The sequence below is a fragment of the Epinephelus fuscoguttatus genome, linkage group LG11 (assembly GCF_011397635.1).
Source record: "Epinephelus fuscoguttatus linkage group LG11, E.fuscoguttatus.final_Chr_v1".
Classification (NCBI taxonomy): domain Eukaryota; kingdom Metazoa; phylum Chordata; class Actinopteri; order Perciformes; family Serranidae; genus Epinephelus; species Epinephelus fuscoguttatus.
In genome coordinates, this window is record NC_064762.1 from 35663555 (window position 1) to 35683519 (window position 19965).

Genomic DNA, 19965 nt, shown 5'->3' on the forward strand with positions numbered 1-19965 from the left:
TGAGACGTGACCCTAGATGGTGCAAACTGAATTTCATATTAATCTCTGGCTAATTTAACTTTTTTCCAGAGCTTTTTCATGTTGCCAACAGAAAATACCATCAGCAGTTAAAGCCTGTGTCTTTATCTCCTATTGAAACTTTGGTTTAAAATAATGGTTATCTATGGTCCTATATTAAGTTTCATAGGGGTGTAACGGTACACAAAAATCACGGTTCGGTACGTACCTCGGTACACAAGTCACGGTTCTTTTTTTTTCGGTACAGTAATGAAAAAAATAGACTATAAACTAAACTATTAAATATCTTTTACTTATTGGTAACCTTATTAAAACGTACCACCACAGCAGTTAACTCTTTTTACACAATTTTTGAATGAAACAAATATATATAAAATCCTGCTTTTTCACGTTGTTTGAATGAAAATAGAACTATAAAAGTGAAAAATAAAATCCTGCTGTTTTTTTAACACATTTTTTGAATGAAAAATATAAATATAAATTTCTGCTTAAACAATTTTACTCAAATAAAATAAAAAGTATAGTGCAGCTGGTCAGCTTTAAAGCCTGCTCAGATTCAGTTTTACTAGGAACTTACTTAGCTTTCCCACTTTGTTAAAGCGCAGTAAACAAAACATGCTTATATCTAAAGTGCAGCATAAACAATTTTACTCAACTCCAGTGGCGTTGGTTATTTCTTTAGTGCGATGGTCAGGGAAACGCTCTTTCTTTTTAAACGACGATGATATCGTAGTTTGCACCAGATTGCTATTTCTAGTCGTGCCAGTTAACATTCAAACTCAGGTGGTGTCGCTTTAGATGCGTTAGCATGTTAGACGTGTTTCCAAGTACATACCCGACCGCTGTTCTGCAGTGTCAGCACACTGCTTTTGTCTTGTCAACTTGTTTGTTTCCATCTTCGTATTTTACCCTGAAACCAGGGGAACTAGATATTTTAAATGGTTCGGCTCGCAAAAACGGAATTAAAATAAAACAAAATAAAATAAAATAATATCCTGCGCCCAATAATTTGGTACAGGGTTGTGCCGAACCGAAAGTCGCGTACTGAATGGTTCGACACAAATACATGTACCGTTACGGCCCTAATGTTTCATCTTTAATAAATGGACTTTGTCACAGAACTAAAGTAGTGTGATTTGAATTTATTTAACCACCTTGTGTGAAAATTGTTGACATAACCAGGTTTAGTAAGTCTGCTTAAAGTTACGACCATTTTAACAAAGAAAACTAGTTTAGTTAGACTTGATAAATACAGATGAGTAATGGCTGTCAAACAGAGTTAAGTCAGTATAATGAAATATCTTAATGTTGGCATTAATTAAAATATGTTTGTCAAAACAAACTACATTTTGTTTTAGTTATGTTTGTCAATTAAGTTAGCTGTAAACTGACATTGAGTAAATATCATTTGACCATATAATGTTCAAATTGCTATTAAAGTCACGTTGGTTGCACATGAATCAGTTACTGCCATCTTCATAGCATTATTAATTCTATCTAACACAACTCAATTGGGTGGTAATAGCTGACATTACTAGATTAACGAAATCCAATTTTTTTCTTTTTTGTGAGTTTAGAGACACATTCACACCTACGAGCAATTTAAAGTCATCAATTAACCTAACCTCGTGTGTGTGTGTGTGTGTGTGTGTGTGTGTGTGTGTGTGTGTGTGTGTGTGTGTCTGTGTGTGAGGAGTGTCACGAGAAGCACAGAAGACACTAACAGCGTCCTCTGAGCTGGTCGGGACAGGGTGCTCCTCATTGTCTTGTCTGGTGGGTGAAAAGGGTGGTGTCATGGGTTGGGGTGGGGGGGCAGGGGGGTCCTGGACTCACTGAGGTGCTGAGAGTGGTTCAGTGGTCTGCTGTGGTGTTGGAGCTTTCTAGGATGGTTGACGTCCACTCTCAGCTGCCCCAGGAGTCCTGTCCTGTGAAACACAAACAGTAACGACGAACTCAGCTATACATGGAACGATATTATAAACAATGAACAATGTTCAAGAAGGCTCCTCTCATGAAAATAATTCACATATGTAAAGTTATCTTTATCTGAGCAACACTTTATGTCAATACTGGTACTTTGTAGTCTTAGTGAGGGGATTACTTACTGAGCCCAGTGAATGGGCCTGTGGTCATCTGTCCCTCTCATCTGGTCCTGTGGTCATCTGTCCCTCTCATCTGGTCCTGTGGTCATCTGTCCCTCTCATCTGGTCCTGTCTTGGTCTTCCACGTCGCTGCTTCCTGTGTTTGTGTGTGTGTGGGGGGGTCTGTTACACCTGACAATACCTGAGCAAAAGAGACTTGGAGACTTTTCTGTATGTTAGTAATTATTACCATCCCTCTGTTTGTTACAGCTACCTACACCTGAAAAGACAATCTGATATTATTATACTGTCAGAGAGATAAATACTTGTAGGAGACTTGTCACTAAGTACTGACTTACCTTTGAATGGTATGGTCAAATAAAAACCAGAAAAAGTTGAAAAAAACTAGCGTGCTCTGTGTTGGTTGTGTGTGTGTGTGTGTGTGTGTGTGTGTGTGTGCGCGTGCGTACGCGTGCGTGCGTGTTTGTTTTTTTTGTGTTTGGAGTCGAAGTTGCAGCATGTAGATGATTGGTCCACAGCCCAGCTGCTATGCAGCATGCACTGGACGTTATGTCATCTGTCTACCACTCACTAGGTCTTGTCACCAACACACAAAAAACAGAAGTCCTCTTTCAGGAGAGGTCTCCATCCCCATCCTCCATCTAGTGTTCACCATCAACGGTGTACCCCTCAAGGTGGTTAACCAGTTTTGCTACCTCGGCAGCATACTGACATCCACATGCCAGACTGATGATAATATCCAGGCCCTCATCAACCTGGCGTCCTCTGCCTTTGGTAGACTGCCCTCTCATGTGTTTGACAACAACCACCTTAGCACATGGACGAAAGTTGCAGTTTACAGGGCACTGTGTGTGTCGACACTGCTTTATAGAGCAGAAGCCTGGATGACCTGCCGCCGTCACATCAGACGCCTTGATGCATTTAACATCAGATACCTCCAATGCATCCTTGGCATCACCTGGCAGGACCGTGTTCCTAATACGGACATTTTACATCGCCCCGAGTCCATAAGCATCAAGACGATTTTGGCACAGAGGCAACTTTGGTGGGTCAGTCATATCATCCAGATGCCTGGATAGCGTTTGCCCCATCAGGTGCTTTATGGACAGCCCCTGTCAGCCAGCAGAAAGCCCCTTGGACAAAAGTAGCGGTTTAAAGACCAGCTGAAGGGGACATTCAAGAGGTGCAACATCACACCAAACAACCTAGAGTCTGCTGCAGCTAACCGTCCACTTTGGCGCTCTCTGTGTTATGATGGGGTCATGCACTTGGAGGAGAGTCACATCCAACAACAGAGGATCCAGCAGACAACCTCACGCTACCAAGTGTTTTGTCAGCCTCGCCAGACCCAGAGGTTTCCAAATCACTCGTAAATGCATTCTCGACTAAAATAAAAAAGTAAAATGTAAATAAAAAGCCCTGGTGCAAGACGCTACCGAGGGCTGTGTTGACCTCGTCAGACGCAGAGGTTTCCAAATCACTCGTAAATGCATTCTCAATTAAAATGAAAAAGTAAAATGTCAATAAAAAGCCTTGGTGCAAGACGCTACCGAGGACTCTGTCAGCCTCGCCAGACGCAGAGGTTTCCAAATCACTGGTGCATACATCCAGCATCATCAACTATATGATAAAGTAAAATGTAAATAAAAAGCCCTGGTGCAAGACGCTACCGAGGGCTTTGTCAACCTCGCCAGACGCAGAGGTTTCCAAATCACTGGTGCATGCATCCAGCATCATCAACTATATGAAAAAATAAAATGTAAATAAAAAGCCCTGGTGCAAGACACTTCCGAGGGCTGTGTTGGCCTCGCCAGACGCAGAGGTTTCCAAATCACTGGTGCATGCATCCAGCGTCATCAACTATATGATAAAGTAAAATGTAAATAAAAAGCCCTGGTGCGAGACGCTACCGAGGGCTTTGTCAACCTCGCCAGACGCAGAGGTTTCCAAATCACTGGTGCATGCATCCAGCATCATCAACTATATGAAAAAGTAAAATGTAAATAAAAAGCCCTGGTGCAAGACACTTCCGAGGGCTGTGTTGGCCTCGCCAGACGCAAAGGCTGCCTGGGGCTTTTTCAGTCCTGCCAGACACAAAGGGTTCCCATCAGTGCCGTCATTCATCATCATTGAAGTCACTGTCCGGCCACCTCAGGGACTCAAAGAGAGTCAGGCAGTGTCTTCTGAGGTGGGGGAGCTGAGGCCTGCAGTGGAGGGTCTTGGGTCTTAGTCGTCGTCCTCACCAGTCGTCCTCTGCCTCTTCACACTTACCTCAGGTGTGTCGCTGTCCTCCCTGCTTCTCTTGGTGGATGAGCTGGGGGTGGAGGCTGGGGGAGCAGAGGCTTCAGAGCTGAAAGAGACTGCAGGCGGGATCCACTGGACGCGAAGGAAGAAATGAGTGTAGTCCTGAGTGTCCTCGTCATCCTCTTCTTCTATGTCCCCTTCGTGCCTTACCTGCAGTGTGTTGCTGTCCTCCTTGCTTCTCCGGGTGGGTGAGCTGAGGGCAGAGGCTGGGGGAGCAGAGTCTCCAGAGCTGGGAGAGACTGGGGGGAGACCTGCGGGACGCTCCACTGGCTGCACACGAGGCTCCGGGGGAGGAACACCGAAAGGACGCCATCCGGGCCAAAAACCTCCAGGTGGGATCACGACGGGACGGGAGAAACGTCTGAAGTCAAACATGCCCAGCTCTTCTTCTTGTGCGTCCTCTTCATCCTCGTCGTCAGAGTTGAGAGGGGGAATGAGCTCACCTTCACCTACCTGAACCTCTCCATCGTCCTCGACACTTACCTCATCCTCACCAGAGGAGCTGTAGATGGGGAGATCTTCGTCGTCATCAAAGTCAAGCGGGGGAATGAGGTCACCTACATCTACCTCAACCTCATCATCGTGCTTGACACTTACCTCGTCCTCACTTACCTCTTCCTCACCAGAGGAGCTGTAGATGGGGAGATCTTCATCGTCGTCAAAGTTGAGCGGGGGAATGAGGTCACCTACATCTACCTCAACCTCATCATCGTACTCGACACTTACTTCGTCCTCACTTACCTCTTCCTCACCAGAGGAGATGTAGATGGCCATCCTCTGCTGGACGCTCGACGATGTAGAAAGCACCACCTGAGGAGGATAGATATTCAAATGATAAGGATTTTTCATTCAGTCTCATTAAATATTTTGGATTAAATCAGCAATCATCAAAATTTGAACTGGGAAATAAACTACAGCATATCCATATAACTACACGTGCACTACACATGTAACAAAGCATCAACACACAAGGGGCTGCGCCTTTTAACAGTAACATCAGACACTGTGCAGTTCAGCCACTGAGTTTGGCCAGATGAGGGATGAGACATTAATGTAGCATAATATCACATATCATAAAGCTGCAGTAACAATGTGATTAACGTGTCAGTGGGTCATTTAACCCACTGATGAGCAGGAGCTCTGAGTAAAGGTGGTTATTCTGCACAAACCAAACACTTGTAAGCAGAGTGCGAATTATACAGTGACAACTGGGAGGTCAACATTTTCTCCAGGGTGTAAAGAGAACCCAGTAAAGCGCAGGCGCGTACTTCAGTTAACAGAAGTCTTACAATCCTTACACTATCTTGCTTGTTTAATGAAATGCCTGCAGTCTGTAGATGATGACAAACCATATTCTACACCATTTAACAGCTCATGGGGCACATACTGTACCACACAAACAACTTTTGCAGTCAGCGGTCACCAACAAAGTATTCTAGATCTAAACTGCCAGCAACTCAGCTGTTTTCTTAATTTGAAAATAGTCTAATGGTAAAAATAAAGCAACATTCCACATTGTAGATCCTGAACTGGTCCCAATATTGAAATGAATGGATAAGATAGGACTCACTCTATAGGCTCAGAAGCCTGGGCTACAGTGACTCTCATCTTTTCCATTAATTCAGAAGTGAGAAACAAAAGGATCCTGTAGAATAAGGATTTATTTTTCTATTAGACTATTTTCAAGGTAAGAAAAAAGCTCACAAAGTTTGATTTTGGGGTGGTCAATGCCTTTAAGTAGTAGCTAGGTTAATGTTTCAGTTTTCAATTATTTTATCCAAAAGTACTGTAAGTTACTGTGCTGTGGCCTTTGTTCTGTTGTAACTGCTTTATTTCATTTTAGCTTGTTTTTATTTTATTGTATCTTCATTTTTTTATTTTAACTTTTAACTCTTTCTACTATATTAACATTTTTATATTGCCTTTGTGTTGCCTCTACATTTTTACCAAATTGATACTGTATGTTGATATTTGTAAGTAAAGCACTATGAGTCACCTTGTTTTTTAAATATACTATATAAATAAAGTTGCCTCGCCAAATCACTCTTACTTTAACAAAGTGCCCACAGAGGTTTGGGTTGCCTCTCCTGGGCTTTCCTCCCTGTCACTTCTTCCACCACTGTCTATAACTTAGTGATGTCAGAACGTAGCGTTATCTCTACAGCTAGCTAACATTAATCCATTGTCTCACTGCTTGACTGAGCTCCAGTGTAAGCTAACATTCACATAATATATGACATCTTACATTGAAATGCCAAGCCAGAGACACACGTTAGCATTCACCTGTAGTCTAGACACCTGACACAATATAGTAATCCTGAAACTCTGAAAGTGAGAAAGTAAAGTGTATTAAACTAGCTAGTTAGCTACTTACATTACTTTACAGCATTGTGTAAATGCGGCGCTAATAATTTTTTTTTTTTTTTTTTTTTTTGATGCAGTGACTCCCCCTCCTAAACACTTGGATGTGAGCCAGCCAGTGCAATGATTGGAGTGACGCAGGCAGACAAGACAAGCCTAGATGAAATGGTATAGTCCACTTTAGGGGTGCATGAAATTGTACTACAAACTTCGTCCTGGCATGAATATGGAAAATACTATATCTTGTAATATTCATGATTACTGATAAGAAAAGTAAATGTTTCAGCCCCCCAATCTGTTATTTTTACCTCTTTAGGGGGATGAAGTCGTAACTGGGGGTAATTGGCACTATGCTTGTAAGGACTTCAGTGGTGACAGAACTATAAATGGTTTACAATAAACAGCATCAATATATTTAATATGCATCGCACTACATGCGTCATTAAGCACAGTGAACCATGGCTATTCATCCTAATATACTACAGTGAGCTCTGTGCAGACCAAACTAGTAGTTCATAACTCATTACTCTCACAGTGTGCACATCACAGCGCGTGCACATGCATAACGCGCGCACGCACTCACAGACGGTTACAAATCTCTTGTCTCTCCAAAACAAAATACCACACTAACGAGCACGAGCGCGTTTCAACATTAAATGTTAAAAATAGCTTTATATAATATGATACAATAAGTCCAGCTTCAACAATCAAAACAAACAACTCGAGGCACCTGTGCGTCCCTGCGTCCTGACGCTCACCGGTAATAGTTAGCCTACATCGTTTCCATGGCGACAACTAATAACATTTTTGGCATTTCTCGAAATCCGACACAGTCGCCATCTTATTTTCAGTAAATTCAATCACACATTGTCACATTTGAAAGATTTGATCCCTAAAACAAAAGTATGAGTGTTTTCATATCACTATATTCATTGTTAACACACTCCACACCTGTCCCGGTAGATTTAACACACACTGTCCATCTAAACATCCATTTACACCAGAAATCATCAATTAGTGTCTGTTTGAATCAAATGTGGAGTTTTCTAACAGGCTTAATAACACGGTGTGAACCGTCCACATTTCATCTCTAAAAGTTACACGGTTTCTACACTGATAACGATTTGAACGATTTCAGAGGCGGGATCAACAGGAAAATGTTCAAATCAATGTAAAAGCTGTCTTACCTGCGCGGTTGGGGTCCGGCTCACGCAGGTGCTCCTCCTCGGTCCGTGGTCTGATGGCAGCCATTCTCGGGCTCTTCGGTTACCCACAAAGTTGATCAATCAATCAATCAATCAATCAATCAATCAATCAATCAATCAATCAGCGATCCAAAAGTTTGTTAAGTGTTTTCCAACAACTTTCTGCTTTCTGCTTCAAAACTTTCCACAGTTTGGCTCAGGTCCAAATCCAAGTGCAAAGGGAGAGATCTGAAGGGTGTGGAGGCCTTATATACCTGACCTCGGCCAGGTCGTCGTTCTGTTGCCATGACATTTGGTGACGCACGCGCCTTTGTGTCACTGAGACACAAAGATGGACATTTTTATTGATTTTTCAAATTTTTAATTTATTAATTTTATTTACTGGCTACTTTCACTGTTTTTTTTTAAATAAACCGTTCTCTCTCTTTCATTAACTGCTACTTCTGTGTAATTACTGCGACAAAAATAGATAAAATAAATTTTAAAATAAAAACAAATAAATATAATGAAATGAAAACACTATAAATCAAACCATAACCACCCTTAACATTATAATGCAGCAAGGCCATAGCCATGGAGTCAACACTGGGAGGGACCAAATCTGCTAGATCCCCCCAATGTTAAAAGCCTGACCCAAAACAGACTCATTTCTGTTGACTGATATTCTATATATTTTTTTAATCAGAAGCATGTAAAGCTATTGTAATATAGTCTGAGACTGGTCAGGTGGACCTCTCTGGTGGTGGCACACACACACATCACACACACACACACACACACACACACACACACACACACACACACACACACACACACACACACACACACACAGAGGAAGCTGTGTCTTTGCATGTGTACACAGTATGTTAGCGTATATTGTGTGTTTATCTCCTGATTCCTATGCTACAATGCAATAAATGTAAAACTTTTTTATTTCTTTTGTATTTCTTTATTTTATAAATAATATCAGAATATTTCATGTGTCACTGAGAAATGTGACAGTGTCTGACATCTTAGATAAAATAGGCCTAGCTGTTGTACAGGTTATGATTTAGTATGGTTTGACTTAATTGGACTTAAAGGCTGTAACTGTTACAAAGGTAACTTTTAACTGTGTGGGTTTCAATCATCTGGTGAATTAGTTTCATATGTAATACTCCTAATGTTGATGTATATCATGTTGATATAAATAAAATGGGGAATGCTTTAGATTACCTCCATGCATGTACAAAATCATTCTTCCATATTTAATTCATACAAATCATAAGCTATTGTAAATTGTTGCAGGTGTGTGGTCTGAAAGACATAAACATGAAAGTAAAACATACATACATCAGGTTATTAATAACTACAAACAAGTTAAATAGGCTAAGCTCATATCAATGCCCAAATTATCAAAATCAAGGCCCTGTCGACCATGAGGCTGGGTCATGCCTAATAAGCAATTAACAACTACACAATAGTATTAATGAATAGAAGCAGGATTACAATATATATTTGTACATGTAGTCAAGTATCTTGACCTGGCTTATCAATAACAGTGTTAATCAAACAGGGGTGCAGTCAGCCAAAGTTTAAACATGCCTGATGTTTCTGCTTTGACACTTCGATGGTATGAATGTTAGCATGCTATTGCTATTGATGGTCGCATTTGTGTTAGTAGGATCAATTGGTTAATAAGGTGACTATCCCAGCCTACATTTGGCGAGAGGTGGGGTACACTCTGGACAGGTCGCCAAACTATCACAGGGCTGACACACTCAAAAAAGTGAACATTGTGAGATGTTGAATTGAATAAATGTACCTATACACAATGTCATGAACTTTAGCAGGTTTAACTTCAAATGAAGACTTGTTAAAGCCATAAAAGCCACTTGATTTGATGCAATGTGACAGTCCTAAGTAAATCGTACCGTCAAAATGGACTCTGGTTCTAGATGAGTTCCTGTAGCCAAGGTGCTGCCCTGAGTAGTGGGTGGAAATTGCAACCCACCTGCCAGTTTTGGTGAGTTTTTGTTGTGCAGTTTTTGCTGCACAATAACTTTTGCGGAAAAGAAGAACAAGAACAACACCACCAACAACAAAAACAATAAGGCTCAAGCAGCAGTCACTGCTCTGACCCCTAAAAATCAAATATATAAAATAGATTCAGGTTGCTCAAATTAGACTGACAGACAAATTCAATTAGTAAAATCTGCATACAGTATATATACTGTACATATACACACACACACACACACACACACACACACACAGACGTGTGTGTGTAGCAAACTTGTTTTTTTCTTATTTAGACACATATTTTTTTATCTGAAACTAACAAAAATCAAATTCAGCATTTGAAGTTGCAAATCAAGAAATGTCATATTTTAATTTCAAAGAGGAGATACATGGTTTTCAAAGTAAAATATTTCAGTGCTTTGAACAGATTCAGTGGTGTTTAAATTTCAATATTAAGTATTCAGTAGCTGTTAAAATGTAAAAACTTGCGTCTCTTATTTGCCTCCACAAATCTCTTTTTTGTCAGTTTTAGCACAGTACTGATAGACAGGCAGACCTATAAAGTATTTTTTTTAATCTGAGATTTAATAAGTCAGACTAGAGATAGGTAGGTTCCTATGCTATTTCATGATTTTAATTTGGCAAATAAGTTTCAGTTTTAACAAAGGCCTATAAACATCTCAACATGACGTCTCCTCTTATGTATGTGACTATGTCATGACTTGCATTTTTGACTTATAATTCTAATTTTGTTTTTTTGTTTTTTGCCTCCTCCTGTGAAAGATGTGTTTCCATAATACAGAAATGGACAAAAAGGAACCTTGTTTGTTTTAAAAAATAAAGACATGAGAAATATTACACTCTTCCAACCACGTGGTGTCGCTGCTACTTTCTGTGTTCGATTTTCCATTTTGAAATGAACCTTCTCGCTTCCCGTCGACGGTTTGAATAAACTTTATTGTCAGCGGTGTTTGGTAACTTGTCAAACATGGGGGCGCGGGTTGCGCGTATGTTCCGAAATTTCAACCTAGAAAACCGGGTACACCGAGAACTCTCGAGGGAAAAGCCGCGGGCAGCACCCCGGCACGAGACGCCGCTGCCGTCCTCCGCCGACAGCTCTGAAGGTGAGTGTGTGAAACCTCCGCGGTGCTAACTTGTGTAACTGTCTTCTTCGGGGACATGCCCGGTTTATTCCTCAGCCTCAGACGTGACGTTACTACTTAAGACTTGGCATGAAGGCTAAGGAAAAGCGTCCCTGTTGTTGACGAGCATGTTGTGTGTTTCAGCAGTGGACACAGCGGTGAACCAGAAGAACGACCCTCTGCTCAACCTCCTCAAGTCTGTGTATGTGGAGTCAACAGACCCAGCAGCAGCAGCAGAGGTCAGACTGGGACACTCGCTGTATCCATGTGTATTAATAGCTCTGATGACACACGGTGCTTTCATTTTATTTCATTTGACATAAATCGCATTATTAAGCTGTTTATTCATTAGGCTATAGTGGCATTGTGAACATTGTTAGTCTGACTCATCCTAAGTCTCTTTGCCCAACCCGTCCCCCCACCAGGGTGAAGCAGCAGGTCACTGAGCCTGCAGTCACACTTGTCTGAGGCAGAGTCACTGCTGTTATTTTTCATAGAGCTGGCTGTTTCAAATAAAATTAATCAGACACCTGATCAGAAAGGCTCCACTGCTGTATGAAAGCATATTTCTGCCAATGTGAAAAAAATATATATCTGGTAGTAGGTCATTATAATGAGAAACCTCCTTGAATTCATGAATTAGTCTCTCGAAATGATGACTTACTGTTACAAAATAGTGAGAAACTTAACTGAAATAACAATGTCAAAATAATGACTATTTTGAGGTACTAAGTCATTATTTCTAGATTTGAGAATGTTTCTCATTATTTTAAGAACGTTTCCCATTATGCTCCGAGACCAAGTCAATTTGGAATACCAAGTCATTACCTTAAGAAAGTTACTCATAACTACTCACACAATCTTTTTTTTCAATTACATTGTCAGAAATAAGCTTCTGTACTATTGAAAGGGTCTGTCCTTCTATGGTAAATATAAATTATTTTTTTTTTACTTCTAAACATTTGGAATGAGAAAAATAAACACTAAGTGTGTCTCAAATGACATACTTTTGTTAGTACACTTCAGAGTAGTACACTACATACACTATTGCTGTGTCTCAAATCGCATACTTCTGTACTTACACTTAATATTTTGAGTGCATAAGTGCGTTCACACTGAGAAGTATGGAAAAATGCAGTGCACTCAAAATGGTCAAGAACTTGAGTGTGGAACTATGGACACTTCTCACCCTCAATGGTCACCATCTTGGCTACATAGCAGAAACTGGAAAACTGGGAATAGCAGCGACTGTGCGAGCGTTAACGTTGCTCCATTGTTCAAGTACATGTGTTTTATGCACTAAGCACCACTATACTGTTGTCGGGTATAAGCCAGCAGTATGTTCATTGGGTTAATTTAGCAGTATGTAATGATTTTGTACCGCGAACAATAATGCGAATGCTAATGCTAGTTTGCTAACTAGCTAAATTGCAGTTGTCATTTCTGGTGAGTGCACAACGGCTGTGTTTGGTGTGAGACAACACCCTGTCGAAATTTGCGCACTATGCCAATAAGTACATAGTGCACATAGTATACTACATAGAAGTGTACTAACAGAAGTATTTGATTTGAGACACACCATAAGTACTTCTTGTGTGGTCGTGCACTGCGATTTCGCTTTCTAGAAATGACGACAGTTTTTTTTTTGTCATCTTTTTATTGTACAGGTGAATTGCAAATGGACGGTGGAGCATTATTGCCAACATCTGACCGCCATCTCCACTCACACATTAAAAGAAACTTACGCCACAATGTCAATGTTAATGTGATTAAAATGTGATTAGCTTGCTGGCTAACGTTAGCATTCACTAGCTAGCTAACTTGCTCCCAGCTACAGTGGCACACAAAAGATCTTACGTTAGCATGCTAACGTTAGCCTGCTAGCTAACATTAACATTTGTTCGCTAGCTACCTAACTTGCTCCTAGCTTGTTAAGCTAGGAGCAAGCTAAGATATCTTAACAAGCTAACAGTAGCTTCCATTTTGATTGTGCCAGTAGTACACTGCATTTTCCCATACTATGCAGTGTGAACACATTTGGCACTCAAAATATTAAATGTTTAGTATAGAAGTATGTGATTTGAGACACACTGAGTGAATTATATGTAGGAACTAAACATATGAACATTAAGTGTGTGAGACAGAGCAAACATCAGGGCACTCACATTTGGCACCAAGTAATGTACAACATTATTAAAAGCTGCAGCAATAATTGTAGCCACTGGAGGGCAGAACTCCACAACAAACTTGAAATCACACTCATTTGACATATTATTGCCTTTATAAAATCAATATAGCTAGCAGGTTAGCAAACAGTTGCTTACAGAGTGCTCCAGGAATGACTGTATGCCAGCGTGAAAGTTAGTGTTTCCCTGCTTCTCTCATCAAAAGCCAAAGAGATTTTTCCATTGGATTATTGCAGAAAATAAGCTCTGTGGCAAACAAAAATGTATAATACTTACGCATTTTGGGAATGAACACCACTTTTATGATTTTTGAAGCCTAAGTGCAGTTGCCGGAAATAAAAAGCTAACATTAGGCTATAAACAAACTACACCAGGGTCGCATGACTTCACGTTGCCACCAGAATGAGGCTGTAAATCTGTGTTCGGCGTGATGACACTCTGTAGTCTCATTTAGCCACTTGTGGGGTATTTACTGATGTATTTTATGTTGTAGAAGAAAATGTTAAAGTCTTATAAACTTGTGTTAAGCATAGACTATATTTCAGCCATCTGACCAAAAATCATCCAAAAAAACCCCATTAACTTCAAGATGAGGGAACCGGGAATGCTAAAATGCAAGTCATTTCCAGGTTGTAGGACACATTCCTGCAGCACCTCTATAAGTGAGTACATGAGGAACAAAACTTATTGATATGAAGTGTGTGTGTGTCTGTGTGTGTCTGTGTCTGTGTTTGTGTGAGAGTAAAAGGGGCTTTATGGCCATGCGTTGACCCTATGCACGTAGCCTACACACGTCGCCTATGCCGTTGTGAGCATTTTTACTTCTACGGCGGTGTGTTTGTGTCACTCTGCAGTAGAGTTGGGCTATCTTGTCCATATCCTATCGTCCTATCGCCATCTAGTGAAAATGCCGATGAATGATGTCATCGCTGATGTCACCCCTGACATTGTGTTGTTTGGTTTGTTCACCGTGTCGAGCGGGCGGAGGCGTTGATCTCCCCCCATCTCCCCACTCTCCACTCTCTCACTAAGCAGCCTCCCTCTGTCTCTTCTTACTCAGCCTCGTTCAGCCTCGATCTCGTCAGCAAGCGCCACACACGCGCTGTGTATGCCCCCCCGATCGGATCGCCTATCGGCACAACCCTACTCTGCAGTTCCGCCTCCAAAACACTAGTCGGCGGCAGATGTTTCTGTGAAGTGCTGTTAAGTTTAGTTGATTCAAAACACACCCAAAACACACATTAAACCTGGCTTAATAGAGACAGTTTGAAAAACAATTACACAAATTGGCTTCACTACAACAAATACAACATGCTAATGTTATTAGCACAAGCCTATGGCATTTTACATTGTATAAATTAGCCTAGCAATTAGATATCTTTTCCTATTCTCATATAAAACCAGGGACAACAGCAACATTTAACAAAGGTAACGGCACACAGCTTGGCTCCATAACAACTTACAAGGTTCACCGACAAAGCACCTGTCCTGTACTAAACACATTTTTTAAACAAATACAACATGCTAACGTTATTAGCACAAGCCTATGGCATTTTACATTGTATTGATTAGCCTAGCGGCTGACTTTCTTTCCTGCTTCTCATATGAAACCTGGATAAATCCTGAAGTATGAATCCCTGAAGGATAAATCACACACACAAGACTTAAAAAAATGTCTTCACAATTTATTGTTCCTTATCTTTGAACTAAAAGTAAATACAAGCTACATTTCCCCTGAGGGAAATGGTGTCAGTATACAGCGACAGACCGGAGGTCTGCATCACCGCAACGCGTAGTTACAATTCTGGGGACGTGCACGTCAGGCCTACTGCGTAGGCTCCAAATCGACGTGGAGCCTACGCAGTAACCTACGCGTCGATTCAACGCAGAACTATAAATTGCGTGTGAGAGAGAAAGAGAAAGCAAGACAGACACACTAGGGCCCTCACATTCAGCAATAAGCCATGTACATTATTAAAAGCTGCAATAATAATTGTGGCCACTAGGGTAGTGTGGCCACTAGGGATGCAGCAACCTTAAAATCCATCTCATTTGATTATGTACTCATAAAGTTGATTTAACTTGTGCGCCAATTGCCATTTTATACAGCAGAACAACACAGAGTGGGGTTATCAGAGCTTTTGCTTTTCTGAGCAGTTGTTAATGTCTGATGGAAACAAGGTCGATGAGAGGCAGAATGTTAAATTTGTGGACCAGAAAATGAAAACAACAAGCTAAAGAAAGCTTGAGTTGGGTGATAATTCTCTGTGGGTTCTTCACTATGAGTTATTCCTGCCACATTACACATAGGCCAGTGTTTTTGATCCAGTGTTCATTTAAAAATATTAATTAATGCAGCTTGAAAGTTATTACTCAAAGCCTGGTACACTCACTACTTGAATCTGAAACTTATCGACAGAACTAGAGTCCCCAGTGACCACAGATATCCATAGCCGATTTGTTTTGAGATGACTTGTTTGTAACACAAAAAGTGTTGGTCACGTGGAAATCTCAGTCAAGCGTGTATGTTGCTAAGCTTAAACAGTAGGGGTTTTAAGTATTTTAGATTCATTTCCTTCTGCCCCTTTTCCTCCTCTTAATCCTCCCACAGGCATCTAAGGAAGTGACGGCAGGCAATGAAGCGAACCGGCGGCCGCTGAAGTTCAGTTTACCAGGGGACCATTACGGCCTGGTGGATCTCACAGATGTTCCTAAAGGCAAACTGACCATCATTGAGGCCCTGAAGGCCCTGAGCAGCCACCAGCGCCAGCCTCAGACATGGACGCCGGAAAAGATCGCTCAAGAATATTCTCTAGACTTAAAGGACACCAAAGCTCTTCTAGAGTTCTTCATTCCCTTCCAGGTTCAGATTGTACCACCCAAGACTGAAAATGCCAAGCAGATTAAGGCTTCTTAGGACTGAACTGTAAGTGAAAGGTAGACAGTAGACAAGATATGACCTTACTTATTTATACATCAACGCATTGCACTGGGAGAGTGACCTGAGTTTCTCAAGCCTGGGGTTTGGACCCAGTGTGAGGTGGAATCATTGGATATGTCTAAGATTGATATATTGATATAAAGCAAATAAACAAACTAAAAACGAATAAATAAGTACAAAATATTTAATCTTAAACACTGTGTCTTTATAATACCTCTGTGATACTTCTACAACACAATAGTATTTATACTCAAAGTTTAATGACATTTTGGGATCTTGAAATCGCCAGAGGTCCAAAGAAGGTTGAGAAACCCTGGTTTAAAGGAATAGTTCAACATTTTAGGGAAATCTGTTCATGAGATTTTCTTCCAGTTCTGAGATGAGAAGGAAACATGTCTGTGTGTTAGGTACAGAGCTGGAGCTATGATATAGTTAGCCTAGCCTAGCTTAGCATAAAGACTTGCATGCTCTGGCACATAATTTCTTCTAGAGGTATTGGTAGGCATATTCTTTCACCTCAGACAGAATCGGGCTACCTGTTTAGCCCTGCTTCCAGTCTTTATGCTATGCTAAGCTAAGCTAACCACATGATAACTCCAGCTCTGCTACTGCACTCAGATGCACATAAACATACTTCCCAAAATACTGAACCATTGCTCAATGGAGTGAAGGCTACATAGCTTGAATATCTGTCCAGCGGAAACAGTATTTTGCATAATACATAGCCATTTATTTCAGTATGACAAGTAAAACATCCTTTGTTAGCTGTTGACGTCAGTATGCTGTGTATCTGTTATTAATTCATCTGAGCAGTCTGTAGTTTGTTATAGAGGTTTGTTAAATCTCTGATCCAGTCCACTGTAGTACTTGGGTGTTTGCCATATATGTGAGTGTCTGTCTGTCAGTGAGCCTAAAAACCTGTCATTTACAAGGCATATAATAGCATCCAGCTAGGGAAGGTGTCCATCTCATTACAAGCAAAAAATAAAACCCAACATACTGCTAAATTCCATAGATTTTTATTTTGAAAGATCACTGAAAACTGTTCAAAAATATTCCGTTTAGGTCTGATAATTTGTCACAAAACCAAAGATGACGGTGTGAATACATTGCTCGTGTAAATCCCAGTAACTCTGACCTCATAAGATCTAATGCTGCCCCCATGTGAAGAGGGACGTATAACCCGCACCTGTCGTGCCTCGTTCTGTGCCAGGCTGGTCTTTGCCCATGACTGAACTTCACTGCTGTCCCCTTATTGTTACCACTGCACAGGCAGTTAATAGAAGCCATGTATTTAAGCTAACATTGTACAGTCTAAAAATGATAGTGTGGCTGATATTAGTTTCTCACAGATATATCACTGTTTGTCAGCCAGTAAGTGACAAAAAAAATTGAGGCACAGGAAGTGTTACCTTTCCACAGCAACTTGTCATTGTAGGAAAAGCACAGGTGTTCCTTACATTAATAATAGTGCTGGTGTATTCATGTGTCCCAGTAAGCTGTGACATACCTGTGTGTGCCTACGTCACTTCCATTAGAAGGTCAAAGGGCACTGCCCTTAGTTGTGGTGTTGGTACAGCTGGAGATATCAGGGTCATCAGAATCCATCACGTCTCCTTCTATAGTGCAAAATGATGGCCGGTCATGCAACATTTTTTCCAACTTGTGAGACCGAAGTTAGAAAACGTTAACCATGACGTTAATCATGACATCCTGCATTGATGATGTAGTCCTTGTCGGTGATGCACCAGGACACTTAAGCATTTACATTACAAAAGATGAGGTCAAATGTGTCTCAGGCCACCTCTGTAAGCAGTTTGAGTGATCTGTTCACGCTTGTATTTGGCACTCCCAGCTAATTTGCCTCCAGTGTTGCAACTGCAAGTTAATATCACAGTGAAATGCACAAAGCACGAATACAGAAACCTTTGATTCAACAGTTCATGATCAAACATTAACCGTGCAGTTATTACTTTGAATTTAGCTTTTTTTCTTAAAAAAAATATTTAGGAGTCATTTTTGAAACAGCTTACAGAAAGACAGGCAGCCCATATCACTGGGTGATGTGCTGTTTTATGCCATTATTGTGGACAATTGGAAATGTATTTATCAATATGGTTTCAAATGGCAGCCAGTGCTGGAATAGCAGGAGCCTCAAGGAAACATATTAGGGAAGTAATGTGTCTCAGCAGTATGAAGTTTATGTGTGGGGAAAATGAACTTGGAATCTGCACCAATCCGCTGCATTAACGCACACTTTTTCAAAATAAAAGATTCTTTTGTTCTTCATGTTATGTATTTAATTTTATTCCTAATTTAAAGTGATTGTCTGTGAATAAGCCTTATGTTTCACCTTCATCTCATTGGAGTCAACCCACCAAGTCACACATATATCTGCAGTGTACCCAGTAAGCATCACTGCTGTGTTGAAATCACATTCAGATCATTTTCATAGCCCGACCACACAGTAAACACAGTAAATGAAATGTTGATATCACTCAGCTCACTTTTGCAATAACAGCCTCCATTTGTCATCTTTGCCACCCACCACACACACCCGCACCGGCCCAAAAATGCACTTCCTCCAACCTGGCCACGCCCACTTTTCATCGTTGGTCGTTTCTATTGGACGTCGCTGAAAATGGGGCATATACTACTAAAAAGTCCACTTCTGTCCATGCGACTGGCTTCTGTGGGTGTCAGTTATCACTGAATACAAAGCTGCGTCAAACTCACTACAGAGAGCACAAATACTCTCGGAAGCTATGCTGTTTAGCCTTCAAAATAAAACGCGCTTTAAGAAAAGTGTCCAGAAAACTAAATTAATATCAAAGTGCTTAGAGTAAGAGTAGGATCATAGGAGTTAATATAAAATAATGCTACCTGCAGCTAGGCTATACATATTAAAAAGCACAAAAACAAGAACATGGTGGTATGTGTGTGTGTCGAGAACATAAGGGTGTTTGAAAATAATAGTTCAAAGTAATTGTAAGTGAATCTTTTTCTGGAGTACATTGGTTTTTGCAGAGTATTGAAACATCAAAAGTGGAATTACACTTTTGCTTAAACAGACATGAAAAGTTTTCATGTAGTAAAAGTAGTAACAGTTGGATTTATAATACAACCTTTCTACACTGGCTCCTTAATGCTAACAATATGCAGCTGTTACCCTAAGGAGATTTTCTTGTATTTGTATTAGTATTCGTGCCAGGGCGTAGCCAGGATTTGAGAAATACTATTGTCATAGGTATGTATTCCCTCAGCACTATCTCACCCACCAAGACATTTTCAACCAATCACTAACCAAACTTTGTAGATGAAAAATACATGTATAAATAAGGCTGTCTTTAACTGTCGTATTACAATTTCAGTAACTACAAACATATGTCCTGATATTTTGATGTTTAAATCCTCTCCACTTCCAGACATGTAATTCTTGTGGAGAATATCAAACATTAAAAGTCTAGTGTGTGTCACTCAGTGGCATCTAGTGCTGAGGTTAAACTTAAACTTCTCCCATGTGCCAACACGTAAGAGAACTACAGTGGGTGATGCAAAATCACAAATGGCCCTATCTAGAGCCAATAGCCCCTTTAACACTGCCTCTTCAAAGCAAGAATTTCACACTAATACGGCCACGTCACTGTTCTAAAGTACAATGGTGGAATGGGGGTACAGATTTGTCTTGCCTCTATGCTGGCATCG

At 40.7% G+C, this 19965-nt stretch overlaps 1 protein-coding gene across 2 annotated transcripts; it reads left to right on the forward strand.

The window, feature by feature from the left end:
- Positions 1–10954: 10954 nt before the first annotated feature.
- On the forward strand, positions 10955–18528 carry ndufaf4 (NADH:ubiquinone oxidoreductase complex assembly factor 4). 2 transcript variants are annotated; one of them, XM_049590794.1, is made up of 3 exons: positions 10955–11115; positions 11278–11372; positions 15931–18528. In XM_049590794.1, the coding sequence occupies exons 1-3, from the start codon at positions 10980–10982 to the stop codon at positions 16234–16236; spliced, it is 537 nt and encodes a 178-aa protein (XP_049446751.1). In that variant the 5' UTR covers positions 10955–10979; the 3' UTR covers positions 16237–18528. The 2 variants fall into 2 exon arrangements, with proteins under 2 accessions (XP_049446751.1, XP_049446752.1); XM_049590795.1 differs by having other exon boundaries at positions 11281–11372.
- The last annotated feature ends 1437 nt before the right edge of the window (positions 18529–19965 follow it).